This window comes from Cygnus olor, chromosome 1, assembly GCF_009769625.2.
Source record: "Cygnus olor isolate bCygOlo1 chromosome 1, bCygOlo1.pri.v2, whole genome shotgun sequence".
NCBI lineage: Eukaryota > Metazoa > Chordata > Aves > Anseriformes > Anatidae > Cygnus > Cygnus olor.
Window position 1 is genome coordinate 115,405,837 of NC_049169.1, and position 25,565 is coordinate 115,431,401.

The 25,565-nt window shown below is 46.0% G+C and overlaps 1 protein-coding gene and 1 long non-coding RNA gene across 4 annotated transcripts; one reads left to right on the top strand and one right to left on the bottom strand.

Annotated features, from left to right (window-relative positions):
• Positions 1-581: 581 nt before the first annotated feature.
• On the bottom strand, positions 582-21,206 carry RIPK4 (receptor interacting serine/threonine kinase 4). Its single transcript, XM_040530156.1, has 8 exons — positions 20,844-21,206; positions 14,959-15,250; positions 7,631-7,779; positions 6,740-6,789; positions 5,491-5,649; positions 4,410-4,516; positions 3,625-3,877; positions 582-2,839 (listed from the first exon to the last, which is right to left on the bottom strand). Exons 1-8 carry the CDS (start codon positions 21,023-21,025, stop codon positions 1,662-1,664), a joined length of 2,370 nt encoding a protein of 789 aa, XP_040386090.1. The 5' UTR covers positions 21,026-21,206; the 3' UTR covers positions 582-1,661.
• On the top strand, positions 20,873-23,817 carry LOC121056816. 3 transcript variants are annotated; one of them, XR_005813522.1, is made up of 4 exons: positions 20,873-21,110; positions 21,424-21,565; positions 21,662-21,810; positions 22,271-23,817. It is a non-coding gene; the product is annotated as an uncharacterized LOC121056816 (long non-coding RNA). The 3 variants fall into 3 exon arrangements; XR_005813519.1 differs by lacking the exon at positions 20,873-21,110 and adding an exon at positions 21,150-21,292; XR_005813517.1 differs by lacking the exon at positions 20,873-21,110 and having other exon boundaries at positions 21,434-21,565; positions 22,274-23,817.
• The last annotated feature ends 1,748 nt before the right edge of the window (positions 23,818-25,565 follow it).

A 25,565-nucleotide genomic window follows, 5' to 3' on the forward strand; every position in this document is an offset into this window, starting at 1 on the left:
TTTTTAAAAAAAAGAAAAAAAGTATTGACTTTCAGGCTAGATTCCCAGAGGATCACTTTGACTCCTAAAATCAGATACTGAGGTGGCATTGGCATTCGCATGCCAGGTACGTGCAACAGAGGTCCTGAAAGCAGGAGCAGCATGGCTCCCCAGGAGGTAGGAGCAAAGCACAACACACGTGCCTGCCCTGTGGCATGCATAGTGGGAATGCCCTGCTGGGGAGCAGCCCAGGAGTCACAGCACTTAGTGACAAAGGGAAGATGCAGAAGCCTTTGATTTGCTTCAAAATGGGAAAGAAAACCAAACTCCCTCAACAGTTATAGCGTTAGAGGAAAGCATCCCAGTTGTATATCAAAGCATTTGGCACATACAGGCTATGTTATGCGAGTCTTTATTCTATAAATGTCTGTAACACCTCCGTTCTTTCAAATTCCTAACCTACTGTGCAAAACCTAAGGGGAATGTAGAAACAGGAGAGCCTTACAACTCAACTATTTTGCCTTCAGCATCATTAAACACATTACAGTTGCGTGCTGCTGCTGGGTTTTCAGTCGCTTTAAAAACTACAAAATACAAGCAGATATGGAACACAATCTTTTATTAATAATGTATCACATTTGAACTTTGAAAAGAGTGAAATTAAAAGGTGTATTAAAACATACCCACTCTAAGCAATCTATTTTCTTCAGTAGAAAAAAAGCATACAACAGGTAGAAATACTATATACACAGTATATCAGTGTAGTCAACACACAGTTCATTCTCCTAGGACATGTACTGTGGCATGGCTGGTATAGTTCTCTAACATATTCCTCCAAACATTGTTCTGCAAATAGATATAATGATGTTAAAATATACCATCCTGTTGCAGTCCAGTATGAAATCTTTAACTTTTGAATTTTTGAGACAAGCCACCAAGCACCTAGTTCAGCTTAGTGATCTCAGAGCACATACGAGGTGGTGCTGTATATAAAGATATTTGTAAGCTTTTCCTTCTGCTTATGTGTCGTTGGGATCCTTCCTTGTTAATGATAGTCTGCCTCAACTGTTTTGATTACATGGAAATCTGTAAACAATGTGTCTCCATTAAACAAAGTACCTTCTGACAATGAAACTTAGCCAGGGTTCATGATTAACTATACCTTAAACAGCCTTTTCCTTTTCTCTTGCATTCATTTCAAGCAGATTGGTGTTGGGTTTATTTTATCATAAGAGGCTTTAAGCCCAAAATATAGATCACTGCAATAAGCCAGAAATCTACCCCATCCTTTTTCTGAGGAAAATCAGAAAGTAGAATGTTAGTTCTTAAATTAGTTCAGCATGTCAAAAAAAAAAAAAAAGCAGGGGGGAACCCATGAGTTGCATCCGACTCTCACAACATCCTTGGGAGGGGAATATTACTATACAGGTGGGGCAGGCACACTCGCAATGGATGATCCAGACCACGGTGTGATGCACTCCAGCTCTTAAACTTGTATTTGGCCTTAGTCCATGCGCGCCCTCACTCACACACTCGAGCATGAGTAGCTTCTTGCTGGCTGCCCCTCAGTCCATCTGCTGACGAGCAGCAGGTCACTGCACAGCTAGAGAAGGCCCTCACGAGTCAAGCTCCAGCAACCTTCTCACACCAGGTAGAAAGGTAGCAAGTCCCGTACCTTTCGATTAAGTCTCACTTAACAAGACAGTAACTGAGCTATTACTGCTCTGCTGAGCAAGCCGTAGCAGGGTCTGAAATGTGGGTCTTTGCACATCAGTGAATGCCCCGTGCTTCAGAAGAACCTCCACTGTTTTTGTGTGCCCTCCTCGTGCAGCCAGATGAAGAGCTGTCAACCCCTCATCATCAGAAACGTTGATATTTCCTGAACTGACAAGTTCTTCTACTACTTCAGAGTGCCCATTTTCCGCAGCAAGATGTAACGCTGTCCTATTTAAAGGGCCTCTGGCCAGAACACTGGCCCCTTCATCTATCAGCAACTTCGTCGTTGCTAAATGGCCGCTGCGAGAGGCCAAGTGCAGAGCTGTACATCCTTCTGCAGTTGCCGCCTCGATGTCTGCACCGTGTTTAAGAAGCAGCCTCGATGTGCTAGTGTGGCCCGTTTCAGCAGCTATGTGGAGAGCAGTCTGCGAGAGCGCATTCGGTATGTTGACATCTGACTCCAGGTCTATGAGAAGGCGAGCGACGCGGTAGTGTCCTCGCTGAGCAGCCAAGTGAAGCGAGGTCCTTCCATCCACGGTCTGCACATTTACGTTTGCACCTGGCTGCTTGGCCAGGAGCTTTACGATGGGGAGATGACCCTGCCAGGCAGCATAGTGCAGGGGCACCCAGTCATCCTTTCCTCTGATGTTCACATTAACGCCTCTTCTCAGCAGGATCCGCACAATATTCTCTTGGCCATACTGACAGGCTATGTGGATGGGGGCTCTGCCTTCAAAATCTACCTCATTCAAGGATGCATTCTTATCAAGCAGCATTTTGGTGCTGAAATCATCCCCATTTTGGGCAGCAAAGTGAAGAGCAGTCCACTGATCCTCATCTTTGGCATTAACATTGATTTTCCTTGCCATAATCAGCTCCACAATGCTTTTAACTTTCTTCTCAATGGCTATGTGAAGAGGAGTGGATCCTTTCTTGTTGGTGAGGTTAGGGTTAGCATTGTAGAGGAGGAGCCATTTGACACATTCTTCTTGACCAGCTTCAACAGCTAAGTGCAAAAGACTGTAGTTCCCATCTAAAACAATATCAACGTCTTGAGGCTGGAGGATCTTCATCAGCTTGCTGGTGTCTCCAGCTAAAATGGCCTCCGTTAGCTTCCTTTTCTGTATGTCTGTAGTACCAATATCTAGATGGAAAAAGACAACATCACAATGCTGATACCTGCCAATCCTTACATGTCCCTGGCTAGAACAGCTGGTGGCTTCAGCAGTGACTTCAGACTGCAAAAACTGCCTCCCCTTCCCACTGCCATACCTGCAGAAGTTTCAGAACCATTTTACAGGTCAGATTTGGAGCCTACACTTGTCCTTATCCTGTTTCCAATGAAACTATGAACAAAGGATGCTGTGGTTGGTCTCCCTGCACTGATCATACTTTGCCTAAGTGGAAAATAGACACCTGTTTTTTGTAGTGCAGACTGAAAACGCTCAACAGGGGGGTCCTTATTACAATGTTCAAGGGAGCTGCTGAGAAAGTTGCTTGAGCCTTCTCAAAAGACAGGTGCTCAGACTTGGGCTTTGTATAACTGAAGAAGCCACAAGCTCATCTCACCTGACGTGGCATTGGCTTTAGTCCCACTCTGAGCGGGATGCTAGACTAGGTGACCTCCCTTCCAACCAGCCTTTCCATGTCTGATTCTGTAATTGCTTTGATGGGAATTTAGGTCACTTGTTTTCAAAAGTAAATGAGATTTATTGTTTCTCATTAGACCGTGTTTAGGAGCCTCCTCACTCATTTTCTTTAAATAACTACCTCCCGTAAACAAATTTGTAGTGCTGACAGCAGGAGAAAGCAAGGCTAACAGTGATTTCCAGAATGTTATTCTTCATATGACCACTCTCTGACCCACCAACTCCCATGCCCTAGTCCAAACAATTACAAAACCAAACAAACAAAAAACCCAACCATTACCTGAACTCTCTCTTTCAAAGGAAAGGGAAAGGGAGCCTCTGGATGAAAAAGCGGAATCTACAGATGAAACTCCTGAAAGCCGCTTGTCACTGGCAGCAAGTTTGGATTCAGAAGAGCTGCGGCTGAGGTCCTCAGGGCCTTCCATAGTCTGTGAAATCCCTGAATCCAGCTGGGACAGCAACTCTGAGAGACTGTAATCCTTAACTGATGCTAGAACAGGCTCCTGTTTCGGCTGGGATAACGCAGACATCCCCTTCAAGAGAAGCACACAAGCATTTTAGAAAGGTCAGTAAGGAAAACTGAGTCTGAGCTGCTATGAGAGGAAACCTCATTTTGTTAGCTTGCAGGTACCCTTTAAGCACCATTCTTGCTAAATGAATCCTACAAATAAGGCCACTGAAAACTTTTAGATGCGGGAGAGAAGCTTTCATCAGTACACTCACAGCCACTAAAGCCACATGGCTCTTTTTTCTACAGCGTTTTTTAAGATCAGACACACCCACGTAGTTCCAGCCTTTACTTCCTAACTGTCCTGCTGTCCCTCAGCAGTCCAAGGATCCACTGGCACTCAGTTTTGTGCAGCTGATCCATACATCTGCTGCCACTTCTGCATTCCAGGCCTTTAGCAAGACCCAGTTCTACCAGGCAAGAAGGTGTTAAAAAGCAGCAAAGAGAAGGTCGTTTGGAAGGTACAGGTCACAGAAGAACCTGCTTCTCAGAAGGAAAAAAAAAAAAAAAAAAAGGAAAAAAAGTGTACTTTAACACTAGATAGAAGGAGAAAATACCTCAGACCGTTGCTTCGGGGAGCTCTTGGTGTCCAGGTCCTCAGCTATCATTTCTTTTGTTTCATCTTCTGGTTTCTCACAGAGGGCCTCTGTTTCTGAAGTGATTTCTTTGAAGAAAGACAGACAGGGTTTTGTTTGTTTATTTTGTCTTGTTTGTTTGTTATTAAACAGGAGTTTTCTCCTGAGATGCCCTGCTGCTTTTCTTATCACTAAAGCTTAAAGATTATTTGATATTCTAGGAGGAGGACTCCTGTTTTGGCTATTCCATGTAGCACCTCATCAGTAGGTACAGAATTGCAGCTAAGCAAAGAGTGCAAATGACTGACTGAACAATTCACTTTCACATTCAGACCAGACTTATGGTACGTGGTGGCCACACCACAGGACTGTAAACTAGTCTACTGCTAGCAGACTTAAAAATATGTTCCAAAAAGATGCGATACCTCTTCACATTAGTTCCCATACTTTGTTTGGGCAGGAAGAGGGAAGTAGGTGGAGGGAAGAGGCAAATCTCTGTCATTAATGCAAAAAAAAAAGCTACTTAGAGATAGTACTTCTGCACATCTCAATTCATAACAGGTGCTTTGGATGAGTTCAAACCTTTGAGCAGAGCTGCCTTTTTTATGGACAGAAAAACAACAGCACAAATTGTTTGGTAACAAGAAGACAATTCCGTTTCTTAGCACACAATGGTGTATTTCAAGAGCTAGGGTGTTCAACACTTTGGCATGCTAAAAAAGCACACCAAGTCCAGCTTGGCAGGCATATACCCTGATACAAACGATCAGAACTGAACATAAACCACCTCCCCTCGAGGTACGGGCTAAACGGATCAACTGGTTCAGTACAGATCTTATTCCTGACGTGTTTACATAATGCTGTCATGGTCAGACTTGTCCCCAGATAATCTCTTCCTCCATGAATGAATAAGTGGCCTGTATCATTGTCTCTCCCATACAATGTGCTCTGTTTATTCTGTCACAAAGGTTCACAGCATTTACCCCAAGGATTAGCAGAGTCCTGAGCAATAACATGACTCATAGAAGAAGAAATAGGCGGCCAAGTTACGAGGAAATCTTACCTTGAAATGTTGGCCGTTCACCAGGATCATCTTGCCAACATTTTTGCATCAGTTTGATCAAGTTATTACATGAATGAGGTCTGGATTTGGAAACAGCAGGTAGCTCTGGGCGGTGGCCTTTAACTACTTTTACCATAATATGTAAAATGTTGTTTTCCTCTGTAAAGCAAAAGCACACAAATGAAGCTCTCTCAGCAAAAGCAAGGATTTCTCTTTTGTCTAACAGCATTAACAGTGTATTAGGCAAAAACTTGTTCTTCATGCAATATTTTTTCTAGATTTCTTTACCAACAGGGAAAAAGGAAAAATCAGACCTATTCTCCCACACCATATTCAGCAACACAGTAACATCTACTTCCAGTTATCAGTTAAATCAATCGTCAATAAGAGACTGCATGCTTTTTCTGCCCATAAAAGGTGCAGAACCAAAGAAAAAACAGCAACAAAACAGTTCTTTGCTATGTCTCTTTGGATTTCCGTATCTGCTATTAGAAAACTGAAGAACAGTTTTCATATAGACCAGGTATCTGAACTTTTCCTAAAGGTAAAGAAAGACCACAGGTCAAGCAGTGAAGCAATGAGGCTCTTGATTCTCAAGTAAACCACTGGGCTAAACGGGATCTCTCACTAGAAGAAAAATGAACAGTAGACTGGAACCTGCTCAAACACGTTTGCTATACATAGGCTAGTTGCATACAAAGGAAAATAGTCATAAAGAATAAATAACTGCCTGTAGATTGGTACATTTACTGTGGGGCGGAACAAAGCTTAATCTCACAGGCAGCTTTTTTTTTTTTTTTTTTTAAATCTGTACCCACAATCTACAAATAAACTCTAGAACCTCTCTACAGAGAAGCTGTTTCTGAAAACAGGATGGCTGCCTGCCAGTTGGCTTTGCCCTGAACTGTTCCTTGCTGGCCACCAACGTCTGTCAGAAGTCTGAGCAGGCCACGCACTGACATGGATCAGTACAGCAAACTCCAACAAAAACGACAGCAAACTACAAAAAAAGGTGCACATCAGGGCATGCCATGACACCATAGGTTCTGCTTTTAGGATGTAGGTGAAAGGAGGACTTAAAATTACGCTTGGCATTTGAGATCTTACATATGCTTAAGGCATAAGACTGTAGGAATTTGGAGGACATGCATCATACTTGTAAACTGGGGCTGGTGGGGAGGGAAGCGTGCTTATCAATGGAAGAAGGGGAAAAAGAAGTCCAACACAACCCACAACACATCAGACTTACCTGCAAAAGGCTTTTTCTGTGTAAGAACTCCCCAAATCACAATGGAAAAGCTACAAATAAATACAAAAAATTATTTCTAGAAAAGCTTTAAAAAACACAAACAAAAAAAAAACATTACTATACAGAAGCGTAACGTGTTTTGGTAAGTTCTCTTTTCTTGGCCTTCACTTCTGCGTGCATTTCAGCTGAGAAACACACACAGCGAGATGCAGCCAAGAACCATGATCTGAGAGTCTAGTTTGTGCAGGGAGGGACCTGAGGCAGTGAACACAGAGTTGCCAGAGACTGCTGATTTCTTGTTAACATCTACCAATTACTCCACAAAGACACTAACAAGATCAGAGAGCAGCAAAGAATTACTAGGGATGTTATTTAATACTTCTACCCTGCAAGACAACTATAAAAAAAAATATAAATATTCCTCTTAGAACATGACATTCTTTTAATCTACGTCTGTGACTTCCTTTTCCTAATAACCTTACCATGAAAGAAAAACCAAAGAGATAGTGATGAAATCCACCAAAGACAGCTAAGAATTTTGTCACAGACTAGAAAAGTAGGTCAGGATGTACCTTTTGATGGGGAAATCAAAGGTGGGCAGAGTGCCTCCCATGCCAGTTGCTAATAAATAAATGTCACTTGGAATGATTTCCATAATGCTGAAGACCAGGATCAGCTGCAGTTTGTTAAAAGTCTTCTACCTTGTAAAGACTTTGCATAAAGAGAACTAAAGATGAGCCTTTGCAAGATGAAGCTCAAACTAGAGTTAGGGGCTTCATGGTCAATTACGTTTTATAAACAGAAGAAAAGAGGACTTTAAATTTAATTAAATTTAATTTATTTAAATTTAAATGTAAAGCCCTTTTTTAGGTGTTTTCTCAGTTAACTGACCTGTACACATCATGTTTGGTGTCAAAACACCTGTTTTTCTCTTTGATGCGCTCAGGAGGAAGGTATGCAATTGTGCCACACAAGCCGTCCATGCTGAGGTCATGGGAATGGGACAAGCCATTGCACTTTGCGAGTCCAAAGTCAGAAATCTGCAAAAGACAGAGGAGGAGGGGAGAGTACCATTAGACTTCAGAGGAGCTGAAAACTTTTCTGTAGAGAGTGATAGGTGACCCCAAAAAAGTATTGCGAGCACACTCTGGAAGCATTACGCTGTGGTAGGCTTTTCTTTTTATGGTTAAGCTAAAAAAAATAAGCAGCTTTTTGCAAGCAGCAGCACGTTAGCCCATTACACAGCAAACACAACAAACAGTCAGCCAATTTATTGCAATTTAAAACCAGTCAAAATTCAGCTAGTGCAAACTACAGGTTAATGCAATTCCTGGTCTCGCCACCCCCCTTCCCTACGTAACATCACGCTGTATGTTATGTTGAACTGTTCTGAGCACCTATTTTCGAGCTCGTGGTCTGAAAATGAATGCAAGAGAATTGCTCTTTCAGATATCACTGTTCCACTGACCATACCAACAAGGACCAAGCCCAACACCAGAGGCACGAAGTGTTTAAAACACACATACACACACACTAAACCCACACAGGGAATTCTTTTTGGCAACTAGCAGATATAGCAAGTCGGTGCAGTGACGCAGTGAACACAGCTGAAATGAACTAAACAAGTGACAGCAAGTTTAGAAAAAGGAAAACACACCTCCACTTTAATTTGAAGTGTCAAACAAATATGCATTCATTTGCTCTCAAAGGCATACCAATCATCGAGCAAACAGATAGGCAAGGAATTTTCCTTTGTCTTACTTATTTCCCACTGGTCAAAAATGTCTATTATGCTAAGTGGAAATTTCAAGAAGAGCCAAGCCTTTTTTTTGACCACTCAGCCCACTGGTTTTGGTCTACATGTTAGATAAGATTTGCCCTTCATGCAACATCCCCCCAGCACCACCACCAAAAAAACCAGACGTTTACATTCTATTTATCTAATAAATGCTCAGGTTTTTCAATGACTCATTCCCCTAGCACCTTTTTGATCTTCACAGCTTCTCCTTTGAGAAAGTTCTCCCTCAAAACAAGAGGCATAATTAAAAAAAACTTTATTTTATTTTTTGAAAGAGGCTCCAGCTTTACGCTTTCAGAAGCTTCTCTCTAAAGATAACCGCAAGGCTAGCTGTAACATGTCCCCATTATTGGAAAGGGGTAAAACTGCAGCCAGCCCCACGCTGCCGGAGACGAGGCAGGCTGCACAGCCATCACTCTTCAAATGCTAGGAATCTCCCCTTGTCATAAAACAAACAAACCACCCCACGCAGCTTCGGCAGGAACTTCTCCCAGGAACAAACAGCTCTGGAGAGACATTCAGGAGGAGTCTTGTACCCTGGCACGCAGGTAGTTCCCACCTGCTGCCTGCCTGTAACTTAAATCTGTAGGGCAATGCGGGAATGACTTTGGAAGAAGAAAAAAACGTGAAGTCGTTTGGAGGAGCAGTTTCCCATGCCTCTGGGGCTGTGCTCTCAGAGGGGGCCTGCTGGAGGCCCAAAAAGCAGCGAGTAGGCAGGATCGACAAGCCAACTGCCCCGGGGAGAGCCTAATCGACGGCCCCAGGAAGCCGCAGGATTTGGGGGCAGCTGGTGCTCCACGGGAGCACAAAAGCACACCGCCAGCATCGCGCAAGCCCTCGGTGTCAGGTTAGTAAATGCTCCGACTCCTGCAAGCCCGAACAGATCCGGCCTGGCGGAGCGCTGCTCTCCTTTGATTAACGCGAAGCAGAGGGTTGCACACACCTCAAGAAATCCACATGGCACGCAGGTGTAATTACAGAAAGGCACCTTCCCCTTTGCCCGAACAATACCAGGTTTCCTGCTGTGTAAGTGAAGTGAAGAATGAATTACAGGCAGCACGGTGACCCTGCTGTGTTACGGAGGGCCACCAGTTATGCCACACGCGCCGAAGGCACACAACAGGCCTCACTCCAAGCCTACACACCAAAAAACTGTTACAGTACACGGGGTACCCCACACACAGCCCTCTAGGCTAGCACAGCTTCCCCTTGCAAACCCTGCTGTGAAGGGTTAGGTTTTACACAAAATAAAAGGAAATTTATCTGCAGAGCAGAGCTTCAGTCGCACCAAACACAGCAGAGAGCATTGGACCTCGGAGAATTGTCACCTGCCAGGCTGCAACAAAGGAGCAAGATGCCGCAGACAGCTCTTGCGGCTTTCACGAGTCCCTTTAGGGTAAGTTTTCCACGCTGAATGGGGTAGTTAGTCATGCAGCTTCTTTTAACGTCAGTGGGAACTGCGCAGTGGGTGGAAGGCAGCCATTTGCCATCTCTCTCCTGCCTTGAAATTGCTGGTTCTGCCGCACCAGGCATCCCTGCTCCTTCCTCACGTCCCCAGCGGCCCCAAGCCCACCCTGTCACCTGCCCCGTGCCTCTGTCATGCTCAGTCTGTAGCCTTGCTCCTCGCCTTACTCATTTCGGATGGATCCCACCACGCTTCAGAAGCATACCTAATATCCGCAGAGCTAAGGGGAGACACGGAGGCGACAGACTGCTTCATGCAAAACATGCGGTGAAGGGGTAGGAAGAAGAGTAGAAACGTGGGCCAAACCCCACACAGGCAGTGGGATTGTTCGTGTTCAGACAGCTCACACGCTCTTGGCCTTTTACAGGCCTGCGTGAAAAGAAACACGTGAGCAGCAACTGGGGAGGGGAGCTGCACGTGCTCCCCGGCCCGCAGCCCAGCAACATGACTGCCAGGCTCCAGATCTGAAGGGCATTTTCCAGAAATCTTTGTAGTGGTTTGGTTTAAATAGAGTGTTCTGTGCACGCAGTTTAGCTGCTTCTGTCGCTGGCAAACATTTCCATTGCAGTTTGTTAAAATTCACTCACTTGCAAGGTTTTAGATGCTTGAGTTGGCTGAGTCATTTTTTACTGCTTCTGTAGAGACCAAAATCTCTCTTTTCCCTCTTTTTTTTTCTCCTCTTTTTATTTTTAAAAATGTAGTCAATATATAACCCAAGCAGTGCAGGGATCTAGCTTCTAGAAACAAAATTTATGCTTGGAAACTGATGGCTCCCAATAGCCTGTCCTAAAGAGTGTGTGCAGTTCCTGATGCTGCATGTCATTTTTCTGCAAATCATGCTCACGCATCCACCGCAATGGACTCGGGGACAGAGTTCACCCAAACGTTTTCTTCAACAAATAGGTAACATAAAGCGGTCAGATTAATTTTTAATCTCTGCTGGCATTCCTGGTATTTGCTTCTGGCCCAACTGTCTGTGCACTCGATGATTGAGGATGCCACCGTATGTGTCCACAGGGTTTTGATGACGGGCTTTTGTTTTTGTTTTTTTCTTCTTTATTTTTCTGAGGGCAAGGTGGAAACACTTTGTTTTTTTTTTTTTTAATGCAAGAAAGTTTTAAAAGACTTACACGGGTTATAGATTTGGAATATGAAAAATTGGGAATAAAAAATAATTCTCCTTATTCCAAGCGTAGACACAGCTAGCACCTGAACTTCAAACGTGTGTTCAGAAACACTGGTATAAAGACTTCAGCTAGCTACAAAACAAAGTCCTTTTAAAACAGATTGGATTCCCATCCTTTTCTAACATGTCTCGGAACTTTAAAATCTGTTTTAGGTGAGATGTTTGCATTGCTTTCTTCAGAAGAGTAGAAACCATGGTCAAACATCCACTGTAATCCATCATAAGTGTGCATTGCCACAGCAGGGATGGTTTTGCTCGCTCTCCTCTGCCACTACTAGAGAGAATTGATCGAGGTGAGAATCAGCTCAGCTGGCCTGGATCAAAGAGCCAGGTAACAACAGCCCTGCACAGACACCTTGATCAGGAGGGGTGGGAAATGGAGAAGGGACACACGAAACAAAGCCTCTTCTCCTTTCTAATAACAGGAAAGCATTTGCAGCTGATAAAAAAAGTGGCTGTGTTAACTACATCAGCTACTCTAATGAAAGAGAACCTCTTGTCACCAGCCTGGCCTCCAGCTATTACCTTGACCTACAGTACATGGAGAAGCTTTATGGCAAACAAGTTTTCCATCTGACTAGGCTTCTTCTGACTTCAAACTCTAAAAATTTTGCTGCCTTTTCCTTCAGCTGAACAAAATAAAGGTGAAAAATGACTAAACATGGAGAGGTTGTCTCTGGGGACTGCCAGCACAGCACAGCAAACTTCACACTGGCTGAAGTTGGAGCACAATAGGGGAAAGGAACTGCCAGCTCATCCTGATTCAAGTTCTTTAAAAGAAAATCTGGGAGATAAATAGCTGCTGGGATTTGCTAGTGTATGTACCTATATACATAAGCTGTATAAGAGAAACGAGGACAATAATGTTTTCCCCCAAAGGTATTAAGTTGCAGGCAAGCTTCGTTTTAAAAACCTGAATGAAAAGTAACTCTTTTAAGAAGATAAACCTGGGCAGCAGTAACTGAGCATGTGGGCACGGCAGCTGCCAACAAGTCAGGCGGAGAGGTTTTGCACAGGGGGTGTATTCACCTGCGGAGGGCTCTGGAGGGAGATCCCATGGGATCTCCGAGCAGCGAGCACACTACCGCCACGAGGGCAGCGCAGGAATGTGGCACTGCTTCCCCGCCGACGATTGCCACATCCCCGGGAGCTGGAGGAGGGATCCTGATTTTGTACAGGGGACAGAGGGCTGAAGAACGAGCTCGTTAGATGTGGTAGAGGTGAGCAAAAGCGAGGTGTTAAGCAGCCCGTAAGTACTGGAAGGCTGCATGTGTGAAACACCGGAGGAAGGGGCAGGGTGGATCTCGTTGATAGAGAGCGAAGCAACAGGCTGAAATTAAGGAAAAAAAAAATGCAGGCTGTTTGTTACTAGCAAAGCTTGCCTGGGTATGCAGTAATCCTCCCAAGGAAACCACGCTGCTCAAGGCAACCCAGATGCAACAGGACACGGAGGGGAAGGGAGCTCCCACCTAAGACTCCTTTCAGGGCAGGAAGCATCCTACAGAGGACAGCAAAGCCTTATCCTAAGTTGCACGTTATATACACACACTTAAAATCACCAAAGAATCCCCCAGCACGCCTTTGAGAAAATTAATAAATACCCAGCTATCTATATCCCGGCTCAGGCTAATCTCATCCTCTTAATTACCCTCCCAATAACAAAATTCAGCACACGCGCACTTATGTAACACGCAGGAGACGGCTTTATGATACGGAGGCACCCACTTGATGATAAGTTGTGTGCAACACTACTGCGTTAGTCATCATCCTCACTTGGGGTTTTTACAGTAAGTGTTGTGCTCGTAAAAGAAGAAGGGCGTGTTTCCATTTAACTAGCAACATGGCACAGAAGCATTCCTAATGTACTCCACTGTAAGTCTGTCTGTTTCCTGGCTCAAGGGCAAACAGCTTGTAAAAATCCTCCCTACCTCCAAACTCTTCTTTTGCAGTCTGCAACATCTCTTCACACACTCTAGGATCCTATTAGGAACAGGTCACCTACTAAATTAACACTAACATGTAAAAAGTAAAAACACTTCAATCATTAGCTTCATTAGCCTTCCAGCAAGAAAATGCACATTAAATCAAGCTGCAGGGTCTGAAATTTAATTACAAGTTTCACATCACACAAAAAGGAGGTTTGGGGCCACATTTTTAAAGTGAAGACTCCTCACAGAATATGCACATCTCCTATTTTGCATGTGGGTTCGTATGTCTGCTTCACTGCATGGAGGGGTTTCCAAGATGCCTGCAGACCTAAAAGAGCCCTGGCTGGAAAAAAGGTTGGGATTAGACCCTTCTTTTCCGAGCTTAATGGAAAGGGTCTGAAGAATGTGCTCTACATACGAAACAAAGCAGCAACACTTCAGGGATGTTGACAATGACCTCACCTGAAAAAAATTTTTGTGCATTTTGCCCTTTGCCCCCTCGTATTACATCACTGCGCAGATATAGGCTATGCAGTAGGCAGATATCAGGCAACATTTCAACCTCCTGAAATGGTGAGAAAAATACAGCCTTCACATCTTGGTTCACCGATGAGTCAAGAATTAGGAATTTAAGAAGTTATGCAAGTGTGCATAAAGTTTAGGTAAATAAATCCTTAACAAAGGCCTTTGAGCACCAGTGTGTGGGAATATACTTTGAACAGTTCAGGTCTTGATGTTCTGGTCATAATACCAGGACTGTCCATAGTTGCCTTGTACCTCGAGAAGAAAATCCTAACAAGTAAACCATAAAGCGGCCTAGAAAAAGGCTGAGACCATGTCCAGACTGATTCCATTAGGCACATGTTTCTTATGGCTCCAGCCCTCTCAAGACATCAGGAGAGGTGTTTCCATTTCCTGAAAACTTCATTTTTAGAATAGTACAACAAGCCTACGGCCATTGGCCAGATTGAGGAGGACAGGAAGACAGGGAAAGGATGGACGACAGTGCTGAAAGATCTGTGACTACTTGTGCTGAATTATATCAGCCAGATATGGTTAATCCTGCACTTCTAAGCTCAAGAATTCGGCTACTGATTTGAAAAAATAAAAACCAGGGAAAAGGTATACTTCAGTCTCTTTCCTCTCCAAAAGGAAGAACTAGAAAGCAAACAATCTCCTTAGCCCAGCTGTCAAAACAGAACCTCCAACAAAGAAGGCCGGCAAATTTGCTAGCTTACTCTGGAAAAGGATGATAAAAAGAATTCCATACCGATAGAGCCAGAAAAGTTTCCCTAAGTGACCTCTGGTATGCATAAGCAGTCACAACAGGGATACTTTTTCATTGTATGTGCTCTGGGCAAAGGACAGAAGACAATGAGTTGCCTCCAGGAAGGCTCTGCTTCTTCAGACTCCCACTGTACATGAGATTTGGGTATTTAGTGCAACGTACAAAGCCAGAAGGACCCAGACAGAACAAGGTTGCCACTGGGAGCTGCAGAACTGGCAGAGATGATTTGGAGATTCACACTGCTTTTCTCTCCATGTTCTTACCTGCTTTATGGCTTGTCTATAAGGAAGTTTGTAGAAGGCGGCACTGGGTTTGCAAAACCAGAGTTTGCTGTGCTAGCACCCTACCTTCTCACAGGCCCTGCAACTCTACCTCTATTTATGTACCAGAATGGTGCATAAATCAGGTAGACAAGTTTGGGGATCGGAGCGGTTGGGTTGGTGGGCATTTTTCTAACTCAAAAGGAATGCTCCTGGGCTTCTCTCCAGCCTTTGAGCTTGGCGAAGCAGGAAAATCCCAAAGCGGGGTTTGGGCTCAGGGCGCCCAAGGCATACCTTGACATGGTAGTGGGCATCAAGCAGGATGTTGGCAGGCTTGAGGTCCAGGTGGAGCAGCGGAGGGGACATGCAGTGCAGGAAGTTCATGCCCACGGCCGTCTCGTGGATGATTCGGAAGCGCAGCTCCCACGGCAGAGGCTCGGAAGCCAGGAGCTTTTCCAGGGACCCTGTTTCCATGTATTCCATGACCAAGCCAACCGGCTCTTTACAGATGCCATAAACAGGAAGGATGTAGCGAAACTTTGCCATTTCCATCTTCCTGGCTTCTTCCAGTAACTCCATGCGCTCCCTGCACGGAAGAGAATATATGGTAAAGGATGGAGTGGCTGCTTGCTCCCCCCAAAAAGCGCACAACGCATTTAATTTCCTATGAAACTGAAAAACACATTTCGTGATCACTGCCTGGCTGGACCACACTCCATCCCTCCAGCCTCTGCCCCAGGCACATTGTCACATTTACTGGCTTGGTTTTGTGCTGCCAATGACAGCTCACAGCTGCCGAACCGCAGGCAAGCTGCACACTTCAGCAGCACAAATCCCCCTAGAGCACAGCCTGCCTCTCCGCTTTGATGTGTCCGCGGCGGCGCTGCTAGGAAGAAGCCCCAGATGCGTAATGCCCAGGTTCACCACTGCCGTACCTCCCCGGGCTAAAGCCAGAAGCTTTCTGTGAGTCACGAGGCTGCCCCCACCAGCAGCCAACACGCACGGCACCGCTTCAGCTGCCCTGCTGACACAGGCTGACGGCGCACGGAGCCAGGGCTGGCAGCCAGAGCCTCTCGGACTCACCCTTTAGGAGGCGAAGCTCCCTGCTGCGACCAGGGGGACGAGGCGAAAGCCTCCCTTCCACCCAAATCCAGCCATGGCACTGCAACGCTACCTGTCCAAGGCTGATCCTCGGTATTCAGGAGGTACCGAGCACCCACGGGCCGCGGCGATCTGATATGCCCAACTTTTCTCCTTAGCAGTGGGTCTGACCTAGCAAGAAGCAGCAGACCTTTTTCCAAGGAAAGATCAGGCTAAAAAAACAATTTAAGAGGGAAGGACAAGATATTGGGAGGAAAAAAAAAAAAGAAGATAAGCGAAATCATTTCTCTCCATTAACCATGTTGGCTCCTGCTGCTCCCTACAGCAACTTGCTTGTGAAATAATTGCCTTTGTAGACAAGTACCCAGTTTGCTCTCTGGCATGCTGGAAGGGAGCGCCTGTGAATAACACAACCAACTCCTTGCCCCCAAGCCACATGCATAGCCAGCATAATTCACCAGGCTTCAGTGAGCTGAGCGCCGGAGTCACGATGTAAAACACCCGTCTGAGCCCTCCGAGGCAGAGCAAGAACCCAGCAACAGCCCAAACCTAACAGGAGCCGCCGGGCTCCAGGGGACCAGGGGTTCCCTGGCTAAGGACGGGCTTAGAAAGAGTCACCAAGATCAGAGAGAGAGAGCAGCTGCTAATAATTGCCTATTTTCCCCAGCGAAGAAAGAATTTCCACTTCCAGCAAAATAAAAACCTTCCCTTTCTGCTTCGACCAGGCTCAGTTAGTTGAGTGAATAAATTGACTAATTAACAGGCAAGCATCCTTTATCCAATTTGTCTGTTTAAATAAACAGACATGCAACCATCACCACCGTTAGGGTCTTCCTATACCCAGAGCATTCAAAAATAAAACCTCTGATGATCCGGCATAGCCGCTGCAGTACAGGTTTCAAACACAGACCAGAACTCCCCACTTATGCTTCAGAAAATAGGAAAGAACGAAAAAACATAAAAGGGACAAAAGATAAGAGAGACAGAATACAACTAAATCATTAGTCAAGTGCCGGAGTGCGTTTGCATTAATCCTATTAACACAAACAGCTCCTCAGACTGAGATCCTCTCTACCAGGCCAAGATGAAAGGTCCTTACCTCCCCTTTCCACTCCGCACAGGGTGCTACTGGCACTGGCAGCCTCAGCGCAGTCAGTGTGCCCATCACCTCAACATCCAAGCGCTAATGCTGCAACAAAGGACGCTGCGGTATCGCTGAAGTTCAGTTTTAGAAGATGAAAGTCTGTTTTCCTATGCTGCTCAGTTACTCAAGAGTGCTTAGAAACTATTCTACGAATAATCACCAAGAAACCTCCCTCCAAAGGAAAAAGATGCTTGTGAGGTTTCTAAGTCAAGAGGCATAGGACTAGCCTCTGTCTTATTTGGCACCTATGTGACCGGAGAGTCAGAATTATCTTCTCTAACCACTTTGGCTCCATTCCTCTTCCCCCTCCAAATATTCCAACGTTATAGTGATTTTAAAAAGTTTGCATCCAGGACTGCTCAGCTCCTGTAAATCTAAGGGTACATACACTTTCATAGCGTTAGGGGGACAGGGGCATGCACTGGAAGAGATCTAGCCCTGGGTTTGGTGGCAAATAGCATCTGCCAGAGAAGATGCTGACAAATCAGCCATTTTCAAAGCAGTCAGAAACCAGAAACATTGGCTAAATCAGCACGTGGGACCTCGGGCACCCCCGAAGCAGCCCCTGCTCCTGCTCAGGGTCAGGCCGAGCTGCTGCCGCTGCACTGTGTGGATTCTCCTGAAGATGCAGCAGGGCCTGACATTGGTACCACAAACCCTGCTGCTGCAAGACCTGTGAGAATTACAACTGTACTCACATTTGCATGCATCCAGTCTTTATGCCCTACAGATAGTGTTCTGTGCACAAAAATACAACTTTAAACTCACCGGGCAGCCCTCGCCAGGCTCCTCTCCAGTCACCTCTTTACAGACTGCTGGCAGTGCAGACGGGGGTCCACAAAAGCACAACACCCCTGGATTTTTCATGCACTCTTTCACCTGCACCATGGCAGACATTTAAGAGCATGCTGTCACCTCTGCTGTGCAATTCACAGCTTTAGTGACCGCTGCACGACTGACCCTCCGAGGAGAACATGAACGAGAGAAGGAAAAACATGGCATGGTCAGGGCAGAATATGTTTGGGACCCAAAATAAGGAAGAAAATCCCTTCTTTCAGGTTAGCAGAGCCCTCAGACCTGCTAACAGATCTCTGCTGTACAGCCCTGGTATGGCAGGACTGCAGGTCCTCCTCTTTAAGGAGTGCGAGGTGAGCATCAGGTTCTACCTACACATCCAGAATCTGCCAGAACAGACACTGTCACCTTTGTCACCTACCTGAATATACGCAGCATCTGCTAACAGCAAGAAATGTCTAAAACCGGCTCAGTTTAAGTTCCACTCCGCTTCTAAATCCAGGTCCTGCAGAGGGCTTTGTTCATTTTTTCCCAGCCAAGAAGGCGTACCTTTCCACCCCCACACCTGGTAGCCACCCTCACCAAGCAGCACATCTAGCCAAGAGCCCTCTCTGGGAACTGTTACGTTGTTCGGGCTCGTTAGGGCCTGCGTGATTAGATTCAGCTACAAGAAATCACCGTGACCTCCAGGTTGTTCTTGTAGAGCTTGCCCACTTTTTCTCCAGGTCAGATTTCTGCTCTGGCCAAGGGAGGTAAGGAAAAAAAGACTTCACTTTCTCCACTGCAGGTACTGGGGGTACCCTCCTCCACCCTTCTGGACCACACACTCTTTTCTTCAGGTTTACGCTGAACCTCCCCACCTTGAGAGCATCTGGAGCCGCACGTGGGAAACGCAATGTCAGGGGACAGAAAGTGGGAACGAATAAGGTTTTAGAAATGGAATTTGGCTAGACAGCCTGAGAGGGCTTGGATTTAAAGGTAAAAATACTTCTGGCGGTAAGTTCAATTCTTCTGCTGCTTGAGGCCACTTCACTCTCCGGTGAGATAATTGCCAAGGGAATTGCTCCAAATCTCCTACTGTCTGCAGAAACACAGTAGGAGAGACTACAGAGTGCTACCACCACCAAACCATTACAAACAGGGTTTTAGTGTGGTACCAAATAAATAAATAATTTAAAAAAGCTTCTGTGCTATGCAGTTAATGTTTCTGATACCACTGGTAATTTTTACTCTGCATCTCCAGACAGTTCCAACAAACAGCTTGTCAAGTGAATCTCCTGGATTAACAGTTTAATGATACAGGCTTGTTTCAACCAGCTCGAACAGCCTGTGAACTACAGAGGTGGTGTTTTATTTTGTCTGTGCCCCCCCCCCCGAATATACGATCTCAGCTCAGTTTTATTCTGCAGAAACAGCTTTTTCAAAGGCCAAGGACCCCTCCAACTTCTAATTAACACTCCCCTTAAGTGCACGAAATATATTCTGTAGTAAAACAAATACACCCGTGTTTCAGTAACTGGATTGCCAAGATGAACTGCATGCTGCAGGAGTCCCCAGCCCTCAAAGTTCCCCAATTCCCAAACCATTTTTGTTCACCACACAGCATGTTCATACAATCTCTCTCACATCTGCAAACCTCGCAACCACTGAAAGACGGGTGGATCTCTATTGCACACTGAATACTTGTACAGAGATTTGGTAGCATCTCTCAAAATTAATCATTCACATTACAGTGGGCAGTGGCATCCTTTGTGTTATACTCTAAAAATTAACTTTTGAACACATTTCTAAACATATTCCACAAATAAAAAGTGTAAAAACCATTCTACCTTATTTTTAGGGGATGCTTTAATTTCAATGGCAAAATCAGCCAGCTATGTTACTATTTTGATTAGGCCTCGCTACACATCAAGTCTGAAACCTACTCCGAAGCTTCAGTGGTAGGTGGGCCTGTGGGTTAACCAGATAACGCATCCTCTGCCACTTTGAGGTCTTTTCCATTTTATTCACAGACAGTACAGCTACCCTATGCAAACATTCAATTCTCCCTCTCCCCTTTTAACAAGGAGCACCTTATCTCCCTTACTCTGCTATGTAAGCCATGCCTACAGCAAATTCAGGCTGGCAAGATGCCCCCCTACCCCAGCAGTCTTGCAGAAGACGGGCTCACAAACACCGTCAGTCCCGGGCCAGCTTATCTCCTGCTGCTGCAGGAACCGCAACAAGAGAAACCTTCTGCGACTCAACCACCTCACACCCCAAAGAGCGAACTGCAGAATCAGCTCGTGAGCTGGCGGAGATCCCAGCAATCGAGGTGGAGCTGGAAAAGCTCCATCAGCGCGATTTGGCCACGCTCCCCACCTCCTGCACAGATGCTGACCTGCCGGGAAGTTACCGCTGTCCCTCAAAACAGCGGGATGCTTCCAAAGCGCACCCCAAAACCCTCCGTCCTCCTTCTTTTGGGATCGTGCCGTGCCCTCCATTGGGGGCGGCCGAGCTCCAGCATGTTCCCACCAAACGGTGCCTTGCCCTGAAAGGAGACGTGAGGCACGGAGAGCCTCCAGACCTCATTCTATGTTTTCACTCCTTTTGCAAGGACTGAAGCACAGGACCGGGGCAGGGCAAAATGCCTTGCGAGCGGCCCCAAGCGAACAGGCGGGCCCATGCTGCAGCTCTTCCCGAGCCACTTTGAGCGGCCAAGAGTCGCTTTTCCCGGCCCCACCACATCTCCTGGTGGCCTGGGCTTCACCTGAGTTCGACAAAGGCCACGTTTGCCTAGGGAATGGTTAATTTCGAGGCTGTCTTCGCCATGTCTGGTCACACGCGTGGCTGGGCTCACCTGGTTTGCTCACTTTCAAGCAAGTGCCAAAGGTCCGTGACTCTGGGCTACACCGCCTGCTTTGCCACCCCAAAAATAAGGTTACCCCAGCAGGGCAGACAACATTACAACCCAGTTTGGCCTCGGAAGCATCTGAACCGCCGTTACGCATTTGCATGCGCTGTCTAGGTGAACCAAAAAAAAAAATAATAAAATAAGAAACCGAAATCCCCGAGGTTTTGGGGGTCTCCTCCCAAAGCGGGCACAGCCGAGCCCTTCCACCCCACCTTCCCCCCGCACCGTGCCCGGTCCCCGTCTTACTTCTCGTCCACATGGAGGCTGGGCGAGCACTTGATGGCGAGCCAGGTCTTCCAGTGGAGGTGGCGCACCTTGTACACCTGCCCGAAGCCCCCCGAGCCGATCTTCTCCCAGCTGCCGAACTCGCTCTCCTCGAAGGCTCTCAGCAGCCCCACGGCCCAGGGGGAGCCGCTGTCCCGCGACATGGCTGAGACCGACCCTGCCCTGCCCGGCCCGGCCCGGCTCGGCTCGGCTCGGCTCAGCACCGCCGCCCTCCCAGCGCCGGCCCAGGTGAGTCAGGTGCGGCCAAGGAGGGGAGGCGGCGCCGTCATTTCCTGGGCCGGGCCCGGCCCCGCCGCCATGGCGCTGGCCCCGCCGCCTCCGTGGGCGACGGGGAGGAGAAGCTCGGGCCCCGGGGGGTGGCCGCCCCCTGGTGCCTTCCCGGCTCCCGCCCCCGGGAGCGGGGCTCCGCTGTGAGGGCAGCCCTAAAGGGTGTCCTCGGCTCCTCGGGCAGCAGCGCAGTGGGCGAGCTGTGGCAATTAAGTTATTAAATAAAAGGGGGTGGGAGCACCGGTGACTGCTCGCTCTGCTTTTCTTCTAACAGGGCCTGCGTCCCTCTGGCACGAGGGAAACCCTTCATCAACCCTTCATCTGTATCTCCCAGACCCATCCTGCGGAGGATGGAGGCTGCCCGGGCATGTTAGGAGCATTTCTTAGGCTCTGGGAAACTCTGCTGCCACGCACTCGTGCGTCTATGCCTTGTAGTTGCCTTGGCACGAGGGATTTTGATTAGCCCAGCTGCAGACATCAATCCCTGAATCGTTTTTTGGGTCTAATTGCAGGTACCGCAGGACCGATGGCCGAGGCGTAATCAGTTGCTGAGACGCTGCAGCTGAAAAGGAGGGAGCCTGCAACCTTTGGTACATAACGTAATCCTAAGGAGGCTACTCCTATCTGCATCGTGACCTTCACGCCTATCACATGGCTAAAGGTTAATAAAGCTCGTGTTTGTTTGTTATAATGAATATCAGACTCGAGTTTGTTGTTCTAGGCAGTTAGTGTACAATTTACTCTGGCGAGTTAGGCAACAGACAGAGGACAATGTGTTTTAAAGCCAGGGTAATATAAGTAAGTCACTTTGTTGTCTTTGCAAAGCTCCATTTTAAAAGAATCTATAGAAATGTTTAATTACTCCCAAGGCAAGGGACATCAAGTCTGTTCTCAAGGCTTTATTCCACATGGACAACTTCCTGCTTAATTTACTCTGGATTAAACGAAACAATTGCTTACTCTGAATGAGAACATATATACATAAATACATTAGGAATAAGAAATAACTGTGAGTAGAGACAAACCCTTAGGCCACCTGTGTGACACAACAGTACACCTCTGTCTGACCTCCTCCTCTTGGCTATCATCCTGACTTGTTCCTTGTTTTGATTTGGGTTCAGCAGGATCCATGTGGAGGGACTTGTGTGCTCTCAAGAAGCTCTGCTTAAATTGAAGAAATTTGCAGAACCAGGGCCTTGGACACTGTGTCTTCTGGAGGTGTGCACGACCGACTTCCCAACAGTACACCAAATGTTTTATTCCACTAATGATACATTACCATTCAAACACCTCTTTCATTAGACAGATGGCAAAAACTGTAAAACAAAATGAACTGTGCAAAACTCAGGTTGCAGTTGAGTTTAAGCAAGAAATGGATTGTGTACCTTCTACCTGTACTGTGATTGGAGAGCTAATTCAGCACACACCAGCAGCAAAGGAGAGCTCATGACAGAACATGAAAAGAGCTGGTCTAAGAGAATTTAGATTACTCAAGTGCTTTCAAAAAGGCTAGGCCTAAATAAAAGCCACACTTAAGGTGCCTAGAGAACGGCTACTCAGCCTCAGAGGATTTAGCTGGTGAAGTGTAGGAAAGCTGGAAAAGGGCACCAGAAGAGCTCCTCTTAAAGACGCACAAAAAGATGGTGGCAAAGGAATCCCAGAGCAGTCAGCTCCCCAGTTAAAAATAAATAAAACACGCTAGCAGATAGCCAGGATGGCAAAAAGCAGCCAATACTAGATTTATTGAAAACAAATCATGTGAAACCAGCCTAATGTATCTTTCTGTGGCAAGGTAACCAACCTTGTTTATCTTCTCCTCTCATGTGCATGTACGGGCATCACAAAGAAAACTCCCCTTCTTACTCTTGTTTCTCTACTTGCGGTATTTCTTGCTCCAGTCAGAGAACAGGATTTCATACAGTGCTTTAGCTTTTTCTTTTTTTACAAGGATATCCGTCTAAAGGTTTGCTTGATGCATGTGAAATAAACCAGCCCAAAGCTTCAAAAGGTTGGTGGGCATCTTGGCCCTTGTTACAGCTAAGATGTTCTGTGAAGAGGCAGCAGATTTTAACTATGTAACACCAGCTTTAGAGCTGATACAGAAGAGCACTGATTTGCAAGCTTTCCAAAAGATAAAACAAACATCCATTTATTCATCCACTCCTCAAACATTTAAGCTGTGGCTTAGGTTTTTATGCACAAACGGTGCAATACTGCAGTTGGCTTAAGCTGATCTAAAATGACATTATTACTGAAGGAGGTTTGCCGTCCCCTCTTTTGTCTTGGCACTAGTGCTCACACACTAGTTGTACTAGCATTCACATGGTTGAACAGTAACTGAATCAGCTCAGTAATCTCACATGAGGGGAAGAAAAAAAACAAACCACACCACTCCCTTTCTTAGTTTTCAGACAGGTGAGAAAGCTGGCCTGACTTACCACAAGCTCACTAATGTCAACAGAGAGGGAGGCAAGCAGGCTGGAAGGGAACTACCTCCAAAGAAGGTGATGAAAGGGGCACAGTTGCACATGGTAGCAGATGCAGTGGCAAACTCAGTTTAAGGAATTCCTTGCTGATCTCATGTAAAGTGCACCCTCACAAAAAACAGAATTGTGGTGTGGAGGTGGAAATGAGCAGAAGGAAGAGGGTGGGGATTCCTACACTAAAATATCCACTGAAGAAAATTAAAAAAAAAAAAATCACCTACAATATAGGTAATCATACTGAAGTCAAATGCACATTCTGGTTCACAGTGCCCAGAGACAGGCACATGTATGAATCTTTCCTAGTTCAGAGCTGAAATGAATGGACGCTGCCTGCTCAGCACCCCAAGAATCAGATCCTTTACACCTTGAGCATACAAAAGTAAGCCATGAATTAAAAGGCACGCTGGGGACCATCCTTGGGCCTTCACCAGCGAGTTCTTAGTGCTCATGCTGGCAATATGTGAACCAACGGGAACACAGGCTGATAATTTTGTGGCTTCCTGGTAAACCTGAGAACACTTCTTTAAAGGCAGAAAACTGAAGTAGATCCATAATTTGCTTAAGATCACGTAAGCTCCTCACTGTGGAGGCAGTAACAGAATATGCTCTGTATTTGATGTGATCTAATAAAATTACCGTTTCAGGGCTTTAGGTAAGCTTTGCAAAGTGCTTTTAACATGTCTTGCTTTATGGAATTACATGCCAAAAACCAGATTAGAGCAAATACTCCTCTTCCAAATGCTACACTTTAAAGCATGTGCAAAATAATAGAACTATTTAATGATCCAGCTTGGAGATTAGTTTTTTTTCAAGGAAAAATACTGTATTTTTTCATAACTGCTTCCTTAGAAACTATTGAACTATTTTTGTTAACGTTTTTCCTTTTTAAGGGTAAGAAAAAGCCCTGCATTCAGGAATTTAAGTGAGAAGGATTAAGCAACCTCAATTACAAATATATCTCGTTATCAAGTCCGTTTGTGATGGTAGAGAGCTTGTACCAAGTGAAAAAATACAATTAAAAAAAAGAAAGATTAATCAGATTAATCACATTAGCGTAAGCAATGAATAATAGAGTTGTTTCTGTGGTATTAGGGAGAAGAATGCCTAGTATTAAATTTTCGTTCTCAGATCTCTGAGAACAAAAAAGGCGTTCTGCACGATTTCCTCAAGCTCGGTCTTGCTCTGCTTCTTGGCAGACACCGTCATTTTTAGGTACATTTTTTCCTGCTGTTAGCTGCGCTGCAGGGCACCATCTCCTAGGTCATCATCAAAGGGTTTCTTTGCCAGTCTGGCAAGCTGTCTCCTTTTCCCTCCACAGAGGCGAGGGCCAGCCCGGTCCCACTGAAATCCACAGCGGTCCCGTGCCAGACCCGCAGTTATGCATTACGCTTGTGCCACAGACTCCGGCGGACCTTCGCCAGTTGGCTTTATCTGATGATCTGGCTCCAGGAGAACAAGTCCCTCATGACTCACGTCCACCTCATACCTGATGTGCACGGCAACAGGTTGTTTTTCGAGCTGGGTCCCACAAATGCCAGCGCACGATTCCTTGCTTCTTCGCAGGGCTTCTGTCTACCGGGAAGCGCTGAATAACGCACGGGTTCGACGAAGATACTTGCTGAGCTCCTGCCCCGCGTCACACGCAACCGGGTGCCACCAACTTGCGGCGTGATTCAGAGCTCCCAGTCTGCAGGCACCCTCTATGGGCACTGCTGTGAAACACCACTCAGGACCCGTCCAGACGCAGCAGCCCTGGCAGGTGAGAGGGAACTTCAGAGTCACGGTGGAAATTAAGCAGAAACTAAAAACCACTTTTCAAAACCAAGTGGATTTACGTACATTCACTATAGTAAGCACAACTGGCACAAAAAAATTATAATTTGATATTGAACTCAGAAAAAAAAACACACCTCTTTTCAAAGTTCTTCAA